This window comes from Microcaecilia unicolor, chromosome 6, assembly GCF_901765095.1.
Source record: "Microcaecilia unicolor chromosome 6, aMicUni1.1, whole genome shotgun sequence".
Classification (NCBI taxonomy): Eukaryota; Metazoa; Chordata; class Amphibia; order Gymnophiona; family Siphonopidae; genus Microcaecilia; species Microcaecilia unicolor.
This window is the reverse complement of record NC_044036.1, coordinates 285,340,125-285,354,933: the sequence shown is the minus strand read 5'-3', so window position 1 is coordinate 285,354,933 and position 14,809 is coordinate 285,340,125. Positions and strand designations below refer to the sequence as shown.

Genomic DNA, 14,809 nt, shown 5'->3' with positions numbered 1-14,809 from the left:
CAATATTCAGCGTTGGCCAATTAAGTTTGAACTGGCCAAAGATAGGCCTGCCATTTTGGCAGCCCGAATTGGCTGCCAAACGTAGCTGGCAATGCACTGTATATTAGCTGATAGCCGGTTATATCACACGATATAACCGGTTAGCCTCTAAGAACTAACCCGGAATATTCAACAGGAGATAACTAGCTATCTCCTGCTTATTCACAGCTAGCCGGTTAAGCGCTATGTAACTGGCCAGATGCACAGTGCTGTCATTTGAAAGGTCTGTTGCCTTTCGCTCTTGTGAACAATATCTCTCTAGGCACTGATTTTCTGATCCAGGCTGATTTGGTATTGCAGAAAGACCCACCCTGAGTTCTGAAGGCAAGCAAAAATGTAACCATAAAAAACTTCCCTTACCTTTCCAAAATCCCTCACGTCGAAGAGCTCAAAGGGATCAAAGAGATCACTGTTCCTTAACCCAAACTTGTCATGGCAGACTTTTAAGAATGTCCGGATATTCTTCAAACATAAAAACTGTGAAAAGGAAAAAGAAAATAAACATCATAATTCAGGTATTTCTCAAGTCAGTAACTGTCATTTGAAAGGCAAGTTGAATCCTTTGTCTCTAATCCAGAATGAGATCCTTCCCTCCCATGCATGTTATATCATGAGTTATTGAGGAAGAAAACATCTTATTTTCTGCACACATACATACACAAAACCAAAACTCTGAAACTTAATGTTTGGTTTCAAAATTAACACCCCTAGGAAAGAGGTTTCAGTAATTGAACACCAGTTGGCCACCTGCACCAGCTCTGCTCAGGCACATTTGAGCTTGCACTGCACAAACAGTGATTCTTTGGAACTGTTGAGCTACCAGTTGTGGGTAACCCAAGCTTCGTATTCCAAGTACACATTAAATTTACTCAGCTCCTTTGGCGTAGCTAGGTGGGGCCCACAGGGCCTGGGCACCCCCAAATTTGCTCTGGGCCCCTGGTTGGCTAGTGGGGGGTCCCCAACCCCCACCAGCTGAAGACCTCATCCAGCGCTGGACTGCAGCGGTGCTGCCATATTGCCTGCCCTGCTCTCTCTTCCCCTCACGTTGGGCATGCTCCTTTTGGTGAAACTGAGCATGCTCTGAGCGTGCCGGACGTGAGGGGAAGAGAGAGCAGGGCAGGCAATGTGGCAGCGCCAGAGACCAGCACTGGATGAAGTCTTCAGCTGGCAGGGGCTGGGGACCCCCGCCAGCCAAGATGTACAGTAGTGGGAGTGGGAAGCGGGGGAGGCGGCGTCAGAGGGGGTGTGGTGGTGGGGCAGCAACCAAAATGTGTCCCCCACCTTGGGCTCTGGCCCCCCCCCTCCCTCCTCACACCAAAATAAAACTTTTCAGATCCATGACAGGCTGGATGTGAGCAGGGAAAGAGGAGGGCAGAAGTGTTGATGGGGGTGGAGTGAACTACACAGAAGTGCTTTGTCTCCTGAACACAATCAGTCTTCCTTTACAGTGGCACATAGGAAGTGAAGTAGGTACATAAAAACTCTGTCCTTCACACTTAAGAACCAGTGGCTTTCAGAAGGATCCTTTCTTGGGAGCTTATTTAATGGTGTGTCTGACTTAGATGAGATTCAGTAAGTAGTGCCTTTATGGTTCACTCATACCATTGTATCCGATTCCCCCCAAAATGAAGATGAGAATTTTATTGCATTGGGACAGAATGGATCATTTTCCCTTCTAAGGTAGAATGGTGAACCGGTAGAATGGAATCAGCAGGACCTGCTAAAGCTATGTAGGTTTTCCAGACTCTCTGGATCAACTCTCTCTTGGGGTTCCTTTTACAAATGCAAGCTAGCATTTTTGACGTGCGCTAAAATTAAACATGTGCTAAACGCTAGAAATGCCCATATATTCCTATGGGCATCTCTAGTGTTTAGCGCATGCTAATCATTAGCGTGCGCTAAAAACGCTAGGCCGCCTTTGTAAAAGGACTGCTTGGTTTTCTAACAAAGATCGAAAATCCTCTCTTAAAGAACCATCACCACTCTTATAGGAACTCACAGCAAATAATCTCACTACTGGCCCCAGAAGTTCTGTGGAGGAGGACCCAGGGCCACCGAGGGGGGGGCAAGGGGGCAAAATTCCTGGGCCTCCAAGAGGACCCGCCCCGGGGTCTCTCTCTCTTTCCTGCTCCTGACGGGACCCGAGTTGATCACGTCCAACAGGAGCAGGAGAGAGAGAACTCCGGGCCCCCCTTGGAGGCTGGGGGAGGACCCTGAGCTTCCTCCAGTGTTGCTCTGCTGAATGGCTGCTTTTCTTCTCAGGCCACGCATGCTTGGTTTTGAAACCAAGCATGCCCTGAGAGGAAAAGCAGCCACAGGGGCAGGCAGTCGCACTGGAGGATCCCCACCAGCCAAGGTATTTCCTGTTGCAGCAGGGGGAAGTGATCGGGTTGGGGGGGGGGGCGGCAGCAATCAGGGAGGACAGCAGCAAACGACGATTGTGGGGGTTGGAGCAGCAGCAGCCCTGTCCTGGGCCCAGCGGCAGCAGCCCTGCCCTGGGCCCGGTTCAGTCTCTAGGTGACCCTGGAAGGACCACAAGGGTTCAGTGCTCTCTCCCCTTCCAAATACTTCACTTTCCTCTGGAGAGTGAAAAGAAATCTGAAACAAACCAATTTACACAACCAAAGAACTATGTTAGGAGAAAGAAGGCATGCACCATATACAGACATTTTTAACTGGCACAAATCCTACTGCTAAAATTCTACAGTACAGATTAGCACAATTTTTGAAAGAAAAGATGTAAAAGACCAACAGGATTCAGGGCACAAGACCTATATAATGGGCGTTTGAGCAGGGCCTGATCTCCATCACACTGACCCCAGCAGACACTTCATTGCCACAGGTACTGTTGCAGGCCACAGATTAACTTCAGTGCTCCCTGGCCTGAGACATCCTGTTCTATATCACTGCTCAGTGAAGCAGGGAGGAAAGGAAGTTTGCAGAGTGATGCAAAGTGCACCTGCTTGCTCAGGAGATTTAAGCACTATCCTGAGAAACATCCAGAAAGAAGCAACACTGGGCTCTCACATCATGTGCCCTGTAAGAAGTTCCGAGGAAGGCAGCCTTCAATATTTCAGAAGGACTCTATCATCATTAGCCTGCTCTTATTATTGTGGTCCGGAAAGGAGAAATACTGGCAAACAGATGAGGGAATGCTAAGGGGCACACCAGTCTTAAATGCAGTGGGATTTCCAGAGTAACAGACTGACCTGGCCTCTTGTACCATTAGTAACACAATAAAAGTCCACTTCTTCTACAGTTACAATACAAAGGCTAGCTAGAATCATAGTAAAGAGAAACTTAAGAACACACAGACTAATTTGAGGTAATTCACAGGAGGCAAAGGCAAAGCTGGGAACAGAACTCAAAATTCCTGATTCCCAGTCCTCTTTCCTTGCTACTACAGCAGTCCCTGTTCTTCATAAGGCACCCTTTCTCTTAGGACTGGATACAAAATAAATCCAAGCTTGCATTCTGCAAACACTAGGCTCTTCTCTCTTGGGGGTTTCCTTGACCTTTAATTCACAAAATATCCATTCTTCTGTTTAGCTCCCTTTTTTGGGTACTTCTAGATAGTATTAAGGGCTATAATATGACAAATACACAAAAGATTGTTAGTTATAGCCTGGAAAAATCTGGAATCTCAAGGCTTTGGGTCCTGGATAATTTTTCCTCCCCTACTTTCCTATGTACAACAAATATGAATATAAAAATGCCATGATGTAGACTAATGAATCTGTCAACCCGAGCGCGGTTGCCGTCAAAAGTGATCAAAGAATACAAAAAAAAAAAAAAAGAAGAACAGCCAACCATAGAAGCATATGGACTTGCACGCAAAAATGAAGAACAAAGAAGAGAAACAGGAAGCAGAAAGAGTTGAATACACACAAATGGAAAGTTCAGAGAACAGAGAAGCACAGCGAGTTACATAAGAGAGGAGCAAAAGCAAAAGAAGTGGGAAAGTCCTTCCACAGCAATCAAGCAAGCAACAAACAGGGTGGAGAGATGTTCCAAAGAACGAACAGAAGTCAATTATCTTTCAAAGGGTTTATTCTCCTTTAAAGGTCACATAAAACAACACCTGGACCCAACACGGTCTGTGTTTCGGCCGTTATGTCTTCTTCAGGGGTCACAGCTCTGAAAATATGTGACCATAATGACTTGGAGAAAATACCTCGTTTTCCCAGACGCCTTACCACTGTAATAACTACACACATCTTTTTTATTTCAAGGATTACACCTTTTTGTTTAATAAAAAACAAGGTTCCATAATTTGTAGATCTTTATTTATTGGAGGCAGGGATTTCTTAGACAATTACAGAACTTCCTGCATATATTTTTTAAACAAGTCCCTTGCGGATAGTAATTGTACCTTGGGAAAGTTCAAAAATCTAAGATTACAGGTATGTAACAAGCTCTCAATCTGTTCCAATTAAACTGAATGTCCATAGAATTCTTAGCCAATATGGTTTGGTGTTCTTTAAAAAACTTGATGTCATCCTCTAAACTTTTAATTTTCCCCATATTTTTCTCTATAGATGATTTACACCACGATAACATCAAGGTGGATTACTGTAATGAACTCTACATTGGTGTGCAATAGAGAGCTGTACAGGAACGGGGTTTGCGGGAATCCCACAGGGATCCCCTCCAGGGCCATTGGACTCCCATGGAGATAGATGCAGGTCCTGTGGGGTTCCCGTGGTAGTGTAGCACCATGCCAGCCTACCTCCCTATCCTTGGCATTGCCTCAAACTTCTCCTTTTTGGTGATCAGGCACTGCGGAAGCTGAGCCGTGTGTGAAGGAAGTTGGGAAAGTCTCATGGGACTTCAAACCATGAGACTTCCTCAACTTCCAGCACTGCGTGGTTCAACTCTCTGCAGAGCCTGATTGCCGTAAAGAGGAAGAGGAGGAGTTTGAAGCAGCACTGTAAGTAATGATTGGAGGGGAGCATGAGAGAAACTGGGTAAAAGCTGGGGATGGAGTAGGAGAGAAAATAGGGGAAAACTGAGGAGGGGGGGCAGATGAGCTGGAGGGAGATGGGCTGGACCCTGGGGAGTAGACAGGTGCTGGACAGGACAGATAGGGACACAAGGACGATGGATAGCAGACATGGAGAAAGAAGAAATGCCAAACAGACAGATGACCTTGGAAAGGCAGGGAAAAACACAGAGACAAATCAGAAGCGATGGACAAAATCGAATGAAAAAATAAAATGCTCAGGCTACAAATGGTGGAAAATATATTTTATTTATCAACTGGACCATATCAGGTTTGGGAAATGTTCATCTCTGATATTTTTCATTTTCCAGAATGATGGCATAAGTTGGGTTATTTTAGAACAGGGAATGGGCAGGGATAGAGATTACTTGTGGGGAGATTCTGGTGGGGACGGGTGAAATTTCTGTTCCCATGCAACTCTAGTGTCACCAGTTCCAATCGATTCAGTACGCTGCAGCACAACTGATCGAAGTTTGTAAGCAACATGCTCATATCACACCATTCCTGCAAAACCTGTACTGGCTATCACTAAAATGCAAGGCTAAATTTAAAACTTTATGTCTGACCTTTGAGGCACATAAAGGAAATGGGCCAGAGTACTTGAACAGGATCTCCCTCTATGCACCTCCAAGGTCACTAAAATCCTTCCAAAGAGCCTTCTCCACACTCTGGAATGCACTCCCCAAAAGATTTTGTTTTAGACAAGATTATCTCTATTTCAGGAAGCAGGCGAAAGCTTGGCTTTGCTCCCAAGCCTTTAACGGAAGAAACAACTAACTAGCTAGTCACACAAAGAGAATCCTTCAGAAAATGGAAGAAGGAACCGGCTGAAAATAATAAGAAACAACACAAGGAATGTCAAGTCAAATGCAAAGCGCTGATAAAGAAGGCTAAGAGGGACTTCGAAAAAAAGATTGCATTGGAGGCAAAAACACGTAGTAAATTTTTTTCTTAGGTATATTAAAAGCAGGCAGCCGGCAAAAGAATTGGTTGGACCGCTAGATGACCGAGGAGTAAAAGGGGCGATCAGGGAAGACAAAGCCGTAGCGGAGAGATTAAATTAATTCTTTGCTTCGGTCTTTACCGAGGAAGACTTGGGTGGCATACCAGTGCCGGAAATGGTATTCAAAGCTGACGAGTCGGAGAAACTTAATGAATTCTCTGTAAACCTGGAGGATGTAATGGGGCAGTTCTACAAACTGAAGAGTAGCAAATCTCCTGGACTGGATGGTATTCATCCCAGAGTATTGATAGAACTGAAAAATGAGTTTGCAGAGCTATTGTTAGTAATATGTAATTTATCCTTAAAAATCTAGCATGGTACCGGAAGACTGGAGGGTGGCCAATGTAACGCCAATTTTTTAAAAAGGTTCCAGAGGGGATCCGGGAAATTATAGACCGGTGAGTCTGACGTCAGTGCTGGGCAATATTGGTAGAGACTATTATTAAGAACAAAATTACAGAGCATATTCAAAAGCATGGATTAATGAGACTATAGTCAACATGGATTTAGTGAAGGGAAATCTTACCTCACCAATCTACTACATTTCTTTGAAGGGGTGAACAAACATGTGGATAAAGGGGAGCCGGTTGATATTGTGTATCTGGATTTTCAGAAGGCGTTTGACAAATTGGAGAGTCCTGAGATAGAAGGTAGTGTTCTATTGTGGATTAAAAATTGGTTAAAAGATAGAAAACAGAGAGTATTTTTATTTATTTATTTTATTTTTGTTACATTTGTACCCCGCGCTTTCCCACTCATGGCAGGCTCAATGCGGCTAGGAGTAGGGTTAAATGGTCAGTATTCTCAATGGAGAAGGGTAGTTAGTGGGGTTCCCCAGGGGTCTGTGCTGGGACCGCTGCTTTTTAACATATTTATAAATGACCTAGAGATGGGAGTAACTAGTGAGGTAATTACATTTGCTGATGACACAAAGTTATTCAAAGTCGTTAAATCGCGGAAGGATTGTGAAAAATTACAAGAGGACCTTACAAGACTGGGAGACTGGGCTCTAAATGGCAGATGGCGTTTAATGTGAGCAAGTGCAAAGTGATGCATGTGGGAAAGAGGAACCCGAATTATAGCTACATCATGCAAGGTTCCACGTTAGGAGTCACGGACCAAGAAAGGGATCTAGGTGTCATCGTTGATGATACGTTGAAACCTTTTGCTCAGTGTGCTGCTGCGGCTAAGAAAGCAAATAGAATGTTAGGTATTATTAGGAAAGGAATGGAAAACAAAAATGAGGAAGTTATAATGCCTTTGTAAACCCTTCCATGGTACGACTGCACCTCGAATATTGTGATCAATTCTGGTCGCCGCATCTCAAAAAAGATATAGTGGAATTAGAAAAGGTGCAGAGAAGGGTGTCAAAAATGATAAAGGGGATGGGACGACTTCTCTGAGGAAAGGCTAAAATGGCTATGGCTCTTCAGCTTGGAGAAAAGGCGGCTGAGGGGAGATATGATAGAGGTCTATAAAATAATGAGTGGAGTTGAACGGGTAGATGAGAAGCATCTGTTTACGCTTTCCACAAATACTAGGACTAGGGGGCATGGAATGAAGCTACAATGTAGTAAATTTAAATCGAATCGGAGAAAATGTTTCTTCACTCAACGTGTAATTAAACTCTGGAATTCGTTGCCAGAGAATGTGGTAAAGGCGGTTAGCTTAGCATTTAAAAAGGTTTGGACGGCTTCCTAAAGGAAAAGTCCATAGACCATTATTAAATGGACTTTGGGAAAATCCACTATTTCTGGGATAAGAAGTATAAAATGTTTTGTACTTTTTTGGGACCTTGCCAGGTATTTGTGACCTGGATTGGCCACTGTTGGAAGGGCTTGATGGACCTTTGGTCTTTCCCAGTATGGCAATACTTATGTACTTATGACAAGAACTAACACCAGCTGCACTTATTGTAGCAGGACTTGTTTCTCCATTCCTACTCTAGCTGAAATCATTTTCCTGCACTTTTTCTGACTCCATGTGTAATTTTTCCTTACGTTACTCACTATTATTTCTATCGAACTCCTGCTACTCAGTCTCACCATATGTTCCACCTCCCTATGCTGTTTATTACAATGTTTTAATTTGTATTGTGTTCACATGTAAATAGCACACTAAGGGGTCCTTTTACTAAGGTGCGCTGAAAAATGGCCTGCGGTAGTGTAGACGCGTGTTTTGGGCGCATGCAGAATCATTTTTCAGTGCACCTGCAAAAAAATGCCTTTTTTTAAAAAAAATGTTTGGCAAAAATGGATGTGCGGCAAAATGAAAATTGCCACGCATCCATTTTGGGTCTGAGACCTTACCGCCAGCTTGACTTAGTGGTAAAATCTCATGCGGTAACTGGGCAGTAATGACCTATGCTCGCCAAATGCCACTTGGCGCACGCAGCTGACGCGTGCCAGAAAATAAAAATATTTTTCGGGTGCGTAGTGGACATGCGCCAAAAATGAAATTACTGCAAGGGACACGTGGTAACCATGCGGTAACTCCCTTTTGGAGCATGTACACACTTATGCGGCTTAGTAAAAGGGCCCCTATATCAGAATGAGTATTGTTATAATATGCTTTGTAATTGTCTGTTGCCTACGTGTGGCTTATTCTTGCTGTATACTGCTTTGGGAGAATTTCTTCAAAAAGGCAGTAAGGGGCCCTTTTACAAAGCCGCAGGAGGGCTAATGCACGGTTAGAGCACGCCAAATCGGCACTACTGCTGGGGTATGTGCAGCCGGCGGTAATTCAGAGTTTAGTGCGTGTCGAATCCCGCGGTAGAAAATATTTTTCTATTTTATACCGCAGGGGGCGTTCCCGGCTGTAATCGACAGTGCGACCACGTTGGCATGTGCTACATGGTCACCTCACGGGTAGCACATGAGTCCTTACCACTAAGTCAATAGCTGGTGGTACGAGCTCAGGCCGTAAATAGACAGGCACTAGATTTAATTTTTGCGCATGCCCATTTTCCGGCCTATTAAAAAATGGCCTTTTTCTCAGTCACGGTAAAAAGTGGCCCAGCATGCGTCCACACTACCACAGGCCAGTTTTTACTGCGGCTTTGTAAAAGGCCCCCTACATGTCTTAATAAATAAATAATCTGCACCAGGGTGAATGCATCCATCCTGAGAAGTTACTGCATTGCACTAGAGCACTGAAAGAGTTAATATCAAGGGCGGGCATCGTCGAAAAATTATCACAATCGCGCAATTAATCATGCCATACATTTCTGACACATGCTTTTTGATTTTTTGGGACTGTTGATCCAAACATCTTTTTGAACAAATGCACAGCGTAGCTGGTTATCTTTTACAACATGCTATTCAATTAGGGGTGAGCAACAACTAAAAAATGTAATTAAAATTTATCATGGTATTATCACATGATTAGTCAAACCTCTGGACTGGATGGCTTGGTACTGGTAAATTCCCACTGCATGGAAATTTTTTAAACCTGCTGAATATAATGAAAAGTTGCATATACACACTTCCCACATCACATTGCTCCCCCTCTCCTCCATACAGGTACCTGCCTTTATCCTTTCCTGCTGCATCCTTCCCCTTCAGCTGCTAAACCTGCTATCCCTGTCACACAGACACCCATTTCTCTCCTCTCCTACTGCTGGCCTTCCAGTACACAAGTCCAGCATCACCCCCACCTCACACACACACATTTATCTTAACATTTATCTGGCTCTTCATAGGGTCTCCAGCAGCATTCCCACATGCTACTTACAACTGACATTGATATCTTCCCTCTGTTATGTAAAGTCAACTTGAAATAGGATAGGCAAGGGAGAGAAAGCAATGCTGGGCAACAGACAGGAGTTAAAATTTTTGATCATGATTAAAAAATGTAATAGTAGTTAACATTTTTAAAAATGAATCGCATTAATAGTGCACACTCAATGCCCACCCCTAGTTAATATATAAGCTATAAAGGCGCTCCTTAGTATGAGCCTACCAAATTTTACAGAAAATATTACAGCAAATACCTAGGTTATCTATAGAATAATGCAATTGTTTACTAATAACCACACTGGAGATCACCATGGACTATTCCAACAGGGTGCAAAATTACCTTCAGAGACGAGCACAGTTTATTTTCAAATTTATGTAGAAGGTAATGTAATAAGAGGACGCCTATAAAAATTTCCAAAAATGTTACTTATTTTATGCAGACTTTATAAAGGCATTTATAATAAATAAATCAATAAACCTCCCAGAATTATCCACAGTACCGTGCAAATGCTCCCACACAGATTTACAGCTGTTCCAAGGCAGGTGCAATTGTATGTATGTACAGAAACATTTTATAACATACTTCCTTAGCTTGCCACTCTGCCCTAGCTCTGAACAAATGCTGTCCCTGGGAACACTTACACATGGACCCCATATAAGTACACTATGGGAAGCACTCCCACATTTACTCTACCCCTACCTCCGTATTTCTACGGAGGGGTGACCTTTACGTTTACTCTACCCCCACCCCTGTATTTCCACTGTCTGTAGGGGTGACCTGTACGTTAACTCTACCCCACCCCCATATTTCTATTGTCTGTAGGGGTGACCTGCACGTTTACTCTACCCCCACCCCCGTATTTCTATTGTCTGTAGGGGTGACCTGCACGTTTACTCTACCCCCACCTCTGTATTTCTATTGTCTGTAGAGGTGAGTACGTTTACTCTACCCTCACCCCCGTATTTCTACTGTCTGTAGGGGTGACCTGTATGTTTACTCTACCCCCACACCCGTATTTCTATTGTCTGTAGGGGTGACCTGCACGTTTACTCTACCCCCACCTCTGTATTTCTATTGTCTGTAGGGGTGACCTGTACGTTTACTCTACCCCCACCTCTGTATTTCTATTGTCTGTGGAGGTGAGTACGTTTACTCTACCCCCACCCCTGTATTTCCACTGTCTGTAGGGGTGACCTGTACATTTACTCTACCCCACCCCCATATTTCCACTGCCTGTAGGGGTGACCTGCACGTTTACTCTACCCCCACCCCCGTATTTCTATTGTCTGTGGGGGTGACCTGCACATTTACTCTACCCCCACCCCTGTATTTCCACTGTCTGTAGGGGTGACCTGTACGTTAACTCTACCCCATCCCCATATTTCTACTGTCTGTAGGGGTGACCTGTATGTTTACTCTACCCCACCCCCATATTTCTATTGTCTGTAGGGGTGACCTGCACGTTTACTCTACCCCCACCCCCGTATTTCTATTGTCTGTGGGGGTGACCTGTACGTTAACTCTACCCCATCCCCATATTTCTACTGTCTGTAGGGGTGACCTGTATGTTTACTCTACCCCACCCCCATATTTCTATTGTCTGTAGGGGTGACCTGTACGTTTACTCTACCCCCACCCCTGTATTTCCACTGTCTGTAGGGGTGACCTGTACGTTAACTCTACCCCACCCCCATATTTCTACTGTCTGTAGGGGTGACCTGTATGTTTACTCTACCCCACCCCCATATTTCTATTGTCTGTAGGGGTGACCTGCACGTTTACTCTACCCCCACACTTGTATTTCTATTGTCTGTAGGGGTGACCTGCACGTTTACTCTACCCCCACCTCTGTATTTCTATTGTCTGTGGAGGTGAGTACGTTTACTCTACCCTCACCCCCATATTTCTACTGTCTGTAGGGGTGACCTGTACGTTTACTCTACCCCCACCCCCGTATTTCTATTGTCTGTGGGGGTGACCTACATGTTTACTCTACCCCATCCCTGTATTTCTATTCTCTGTAGGGTTGACCTGCATGTTCATGTTCTATTTTGGGTCTTTGGTCATTTGGCAGGGTTTGAAACTATGGGGCCGATATTCAGACCATGGGAGGTTGACAGGCTGCCTCCCACAGCCAGAACTGAGCCTGGATATTCAATACTGGGCTGTTTCCGGTGACTGGCATTGAATATCCGGTAAGTTTAAACCAGCCAAAGATATTCAAGTTATTGATGTGGCCAGATTTTGCCGTAAAACATAATCAGCGATGCACTGAAAATTGGCGGATAGTCGATTATATCACATGATATAACCGGCTAACCAGGGATATTCAGTGGGCTATCTCCCACTGAATAACGATAGATAGCCGACTAAGTACCATTTAACTGGCAAGGTGCCATTCCTAGACAATTAAATGGTTTTAAATATAGGTCAGTATATGTCTAGCAATTTGGAAAAGATGAAGGCAGAATTTTTAATAAGCAAAACCTGCCCAAGTATCCTAAGCTCTTCCACAATGAGCCCAGGAACTATTTCACTTTCAGTACTCACAATCCAACATGGAGATTCATTTGAAATATACTCTCACGTTACTGATGTCTGACTTTTCTTAGGCATCTCTCTGTACTCTGCATAAACTCTTGCAAGTACAGTACTTTATACCCAAGTACCAAGGTCACTCTAGTGACACCTGGATGATGCAAAAGATGTGATGATAGCCTGGTTCAGAAGAAGAAACCGTTAGTTTTCAGTGCTGGCAAGGTACGTGTAGAGGAAATCCCAGCTGTTGCAAGATTTACTATTCTAAGCACAAACAGATGTGGCCCATTCAACTACTTTCCTCACAGAAGCTAGAAATGTGTTATAGTCATGTGTAACCTAGTAATCAAGTTAGCATACATTTGCATGGCACAATAAGATGATTTCCATGAGACTGAAGTCCGTCTGTCTTCAGATTGTTTATCTCAGAGAGGCTAATGCTATCAGGAGGAGAACGAGCTTTAGTCCTTCTACTCTCCTTGGCCTGAATGAATTTCTCATCTGACAGGCACAAGATGGCTTATGTGTAGGATACGGTAGGGGTCATAGATCAAGACACAGTAGATAAATGTTTACACCACATAACCCTTCCACTATCACAGATGACATTAGTGGGCCCAAGAGATCACCACAGTTCATTCTTTCTGCTCTACCACTACCCAGACTTCCCTTTCTCCCTAGATGTATGTAGGATTTCATTTGTTAGCCTGGCATGGATTTGCACAATTTGTATCAATAATATGGATCATATGACCTAACTCAAGCTTAGAGATGTAACATATGGTATGTACTCTCCTCGTCCAATCTACCGGTTGTCCATTAAAACCTTCCAAACCATGAATGACCTGGAGGATGTCCAGGTATTCTTGCCCTGTAGCACTTGGCAGGAATACTGCTGGACTAGACGGCATGCACTGGAGCTGGGTGGGGCACAGTCCCTTAGAAATTCTCCCAGTGCCAACACATGGAAAACATAATTTAGGAGGGACATGGAGGGGTGCCTCAAAATGCTCAAGTTACTAGGCTGAAACCTCACCTTCCGGTGGCAGGACAGAATGATTAAAACCAGACAGAAGTAACTCCTCATAAACTCAACTCCACTATTCTGTTACATACTCAGATATCATACAGAAGCACAGAAAAATCAGCAGAACAGAATTTCTATTTGCCTTTAACCATTTTCACCAGTTTCTCTCATCTTTCCCATGCAAATGACAACAGTCCTTTCAAAATCAGACCAGACTGTTGAGTCAAGAACCAGCTTGGAATGCACTATTAGAGAATTCATGAACAGAATATAATTTTATGCTATTTAGGAAAATGATACAAATTACTCTTTTTATGTGAATATGTCACATCTAAACTGATGTAGTCTGGATTTTATTTGTAGAAGTTTTTTTAATTTTTTATATGATTCTAGGTATTTTATGTAATTTTTCTTGTTTGTGATCCGCTTTAAACTCATTGGGTATTATCGGAATAAAAGAACAGAGTTTAATGTAATGTAACTCAGAATATTGTATCAGACAATCTTCTCAACAGATCCACTTCACCTATCCATCCAGGCGCTATCAGGCCAGATCATACTTAGCAATCAAGCTTGCTACAACATTCTGATCTATTACTATAAACAAGTCTGGAAAGGTGGATTATGCAGAAGTTCCAAATGCATTCTTTGAGAGTGAAGCAGCACGTGTGTGCCGTTCTGCTATGCACCCAAAAGGACGGACAAGAAGATCTCCACTTTATCCATTCTTTCACTATTATGCAAGAAGCGTGTAAACCAACTTGGGATGACTGGGGAGAAAATGGCACTGTTCAAGGTCAGCATATCACTTGCCCACATATACCTGTTTATTCTATGGGCTGTAAAGAAGACAGCAAAAAGTAACTTGCAAAATATTATTAACAACCCTGCACCCTCTCTGAATTTTTATGTTTTCCTGAAGGCAAAATATTTATTTTAAACTCACGTGCTATACCACTCATCAAAGCAGTTTACAAAATAACAATCAAAGTTTACATTAAAAACCACAAAACATCCAAACAAAAATATGGGGCCTTAAACAAACTAAAACTTCCAGCCCTCGGGTCTCATTTTCTCCTTCCTGAACAAACACTACTATCTGTTCCATACTAGAAGGCCTGACCTAAAAATATGGCCTTCAGTGTTTTCCTGAACTACAGTACTCTAAGCTTTGAAAGCTGGTGGTAAACCACGCCATATAAATATATAGGAGAGAAGGATATGATAGAGATATCAAATACCTCAAAGAGATGAGCAAATCTTTCAGTGGAAAATACATTCTAGAATAAGAGGGTCATGCTAGGAGGCTGGAGGGCTAAGGAAGAATTCTTTTTGCAAAAGACAGTAAATGCATAAGGGAGCCTCAGCACTGAAGTAAGAATGGTGTAGGAATCCAGAAAGACGTTAAGTGGTGAGTACAGAGAATCTTTTACAGTGGTGATTGTGTCATAAGGGTGATGAT

At 43.4% G+C, this 14,809-nt stretch overlaps 1 protein-coding gene across 2 annotated transcripts in view; it reads right to left on the bottom strand.

Moving 5' to 3' along the window:
* The window catches only part of VAV2 (vav guanine nucleotide exchange factor 2), a 362,905-nt gene that overhangs the window by 296,636 nt on the left and 51,460 nt on the right, over positions 1-14,809 (bottom strand). For both annotated transcript variants that reach the window (XM_030207689.1, XM_030207690.1), the window contains exon 2: positions 400-516. In XM_030207689.1, coding sequence (XP_030063549.1) covers positions 400-516 — 117 coding nt within the window. The remainder of the gene's footprint in view (positions 1-399; positions 517-14,809) is intronic.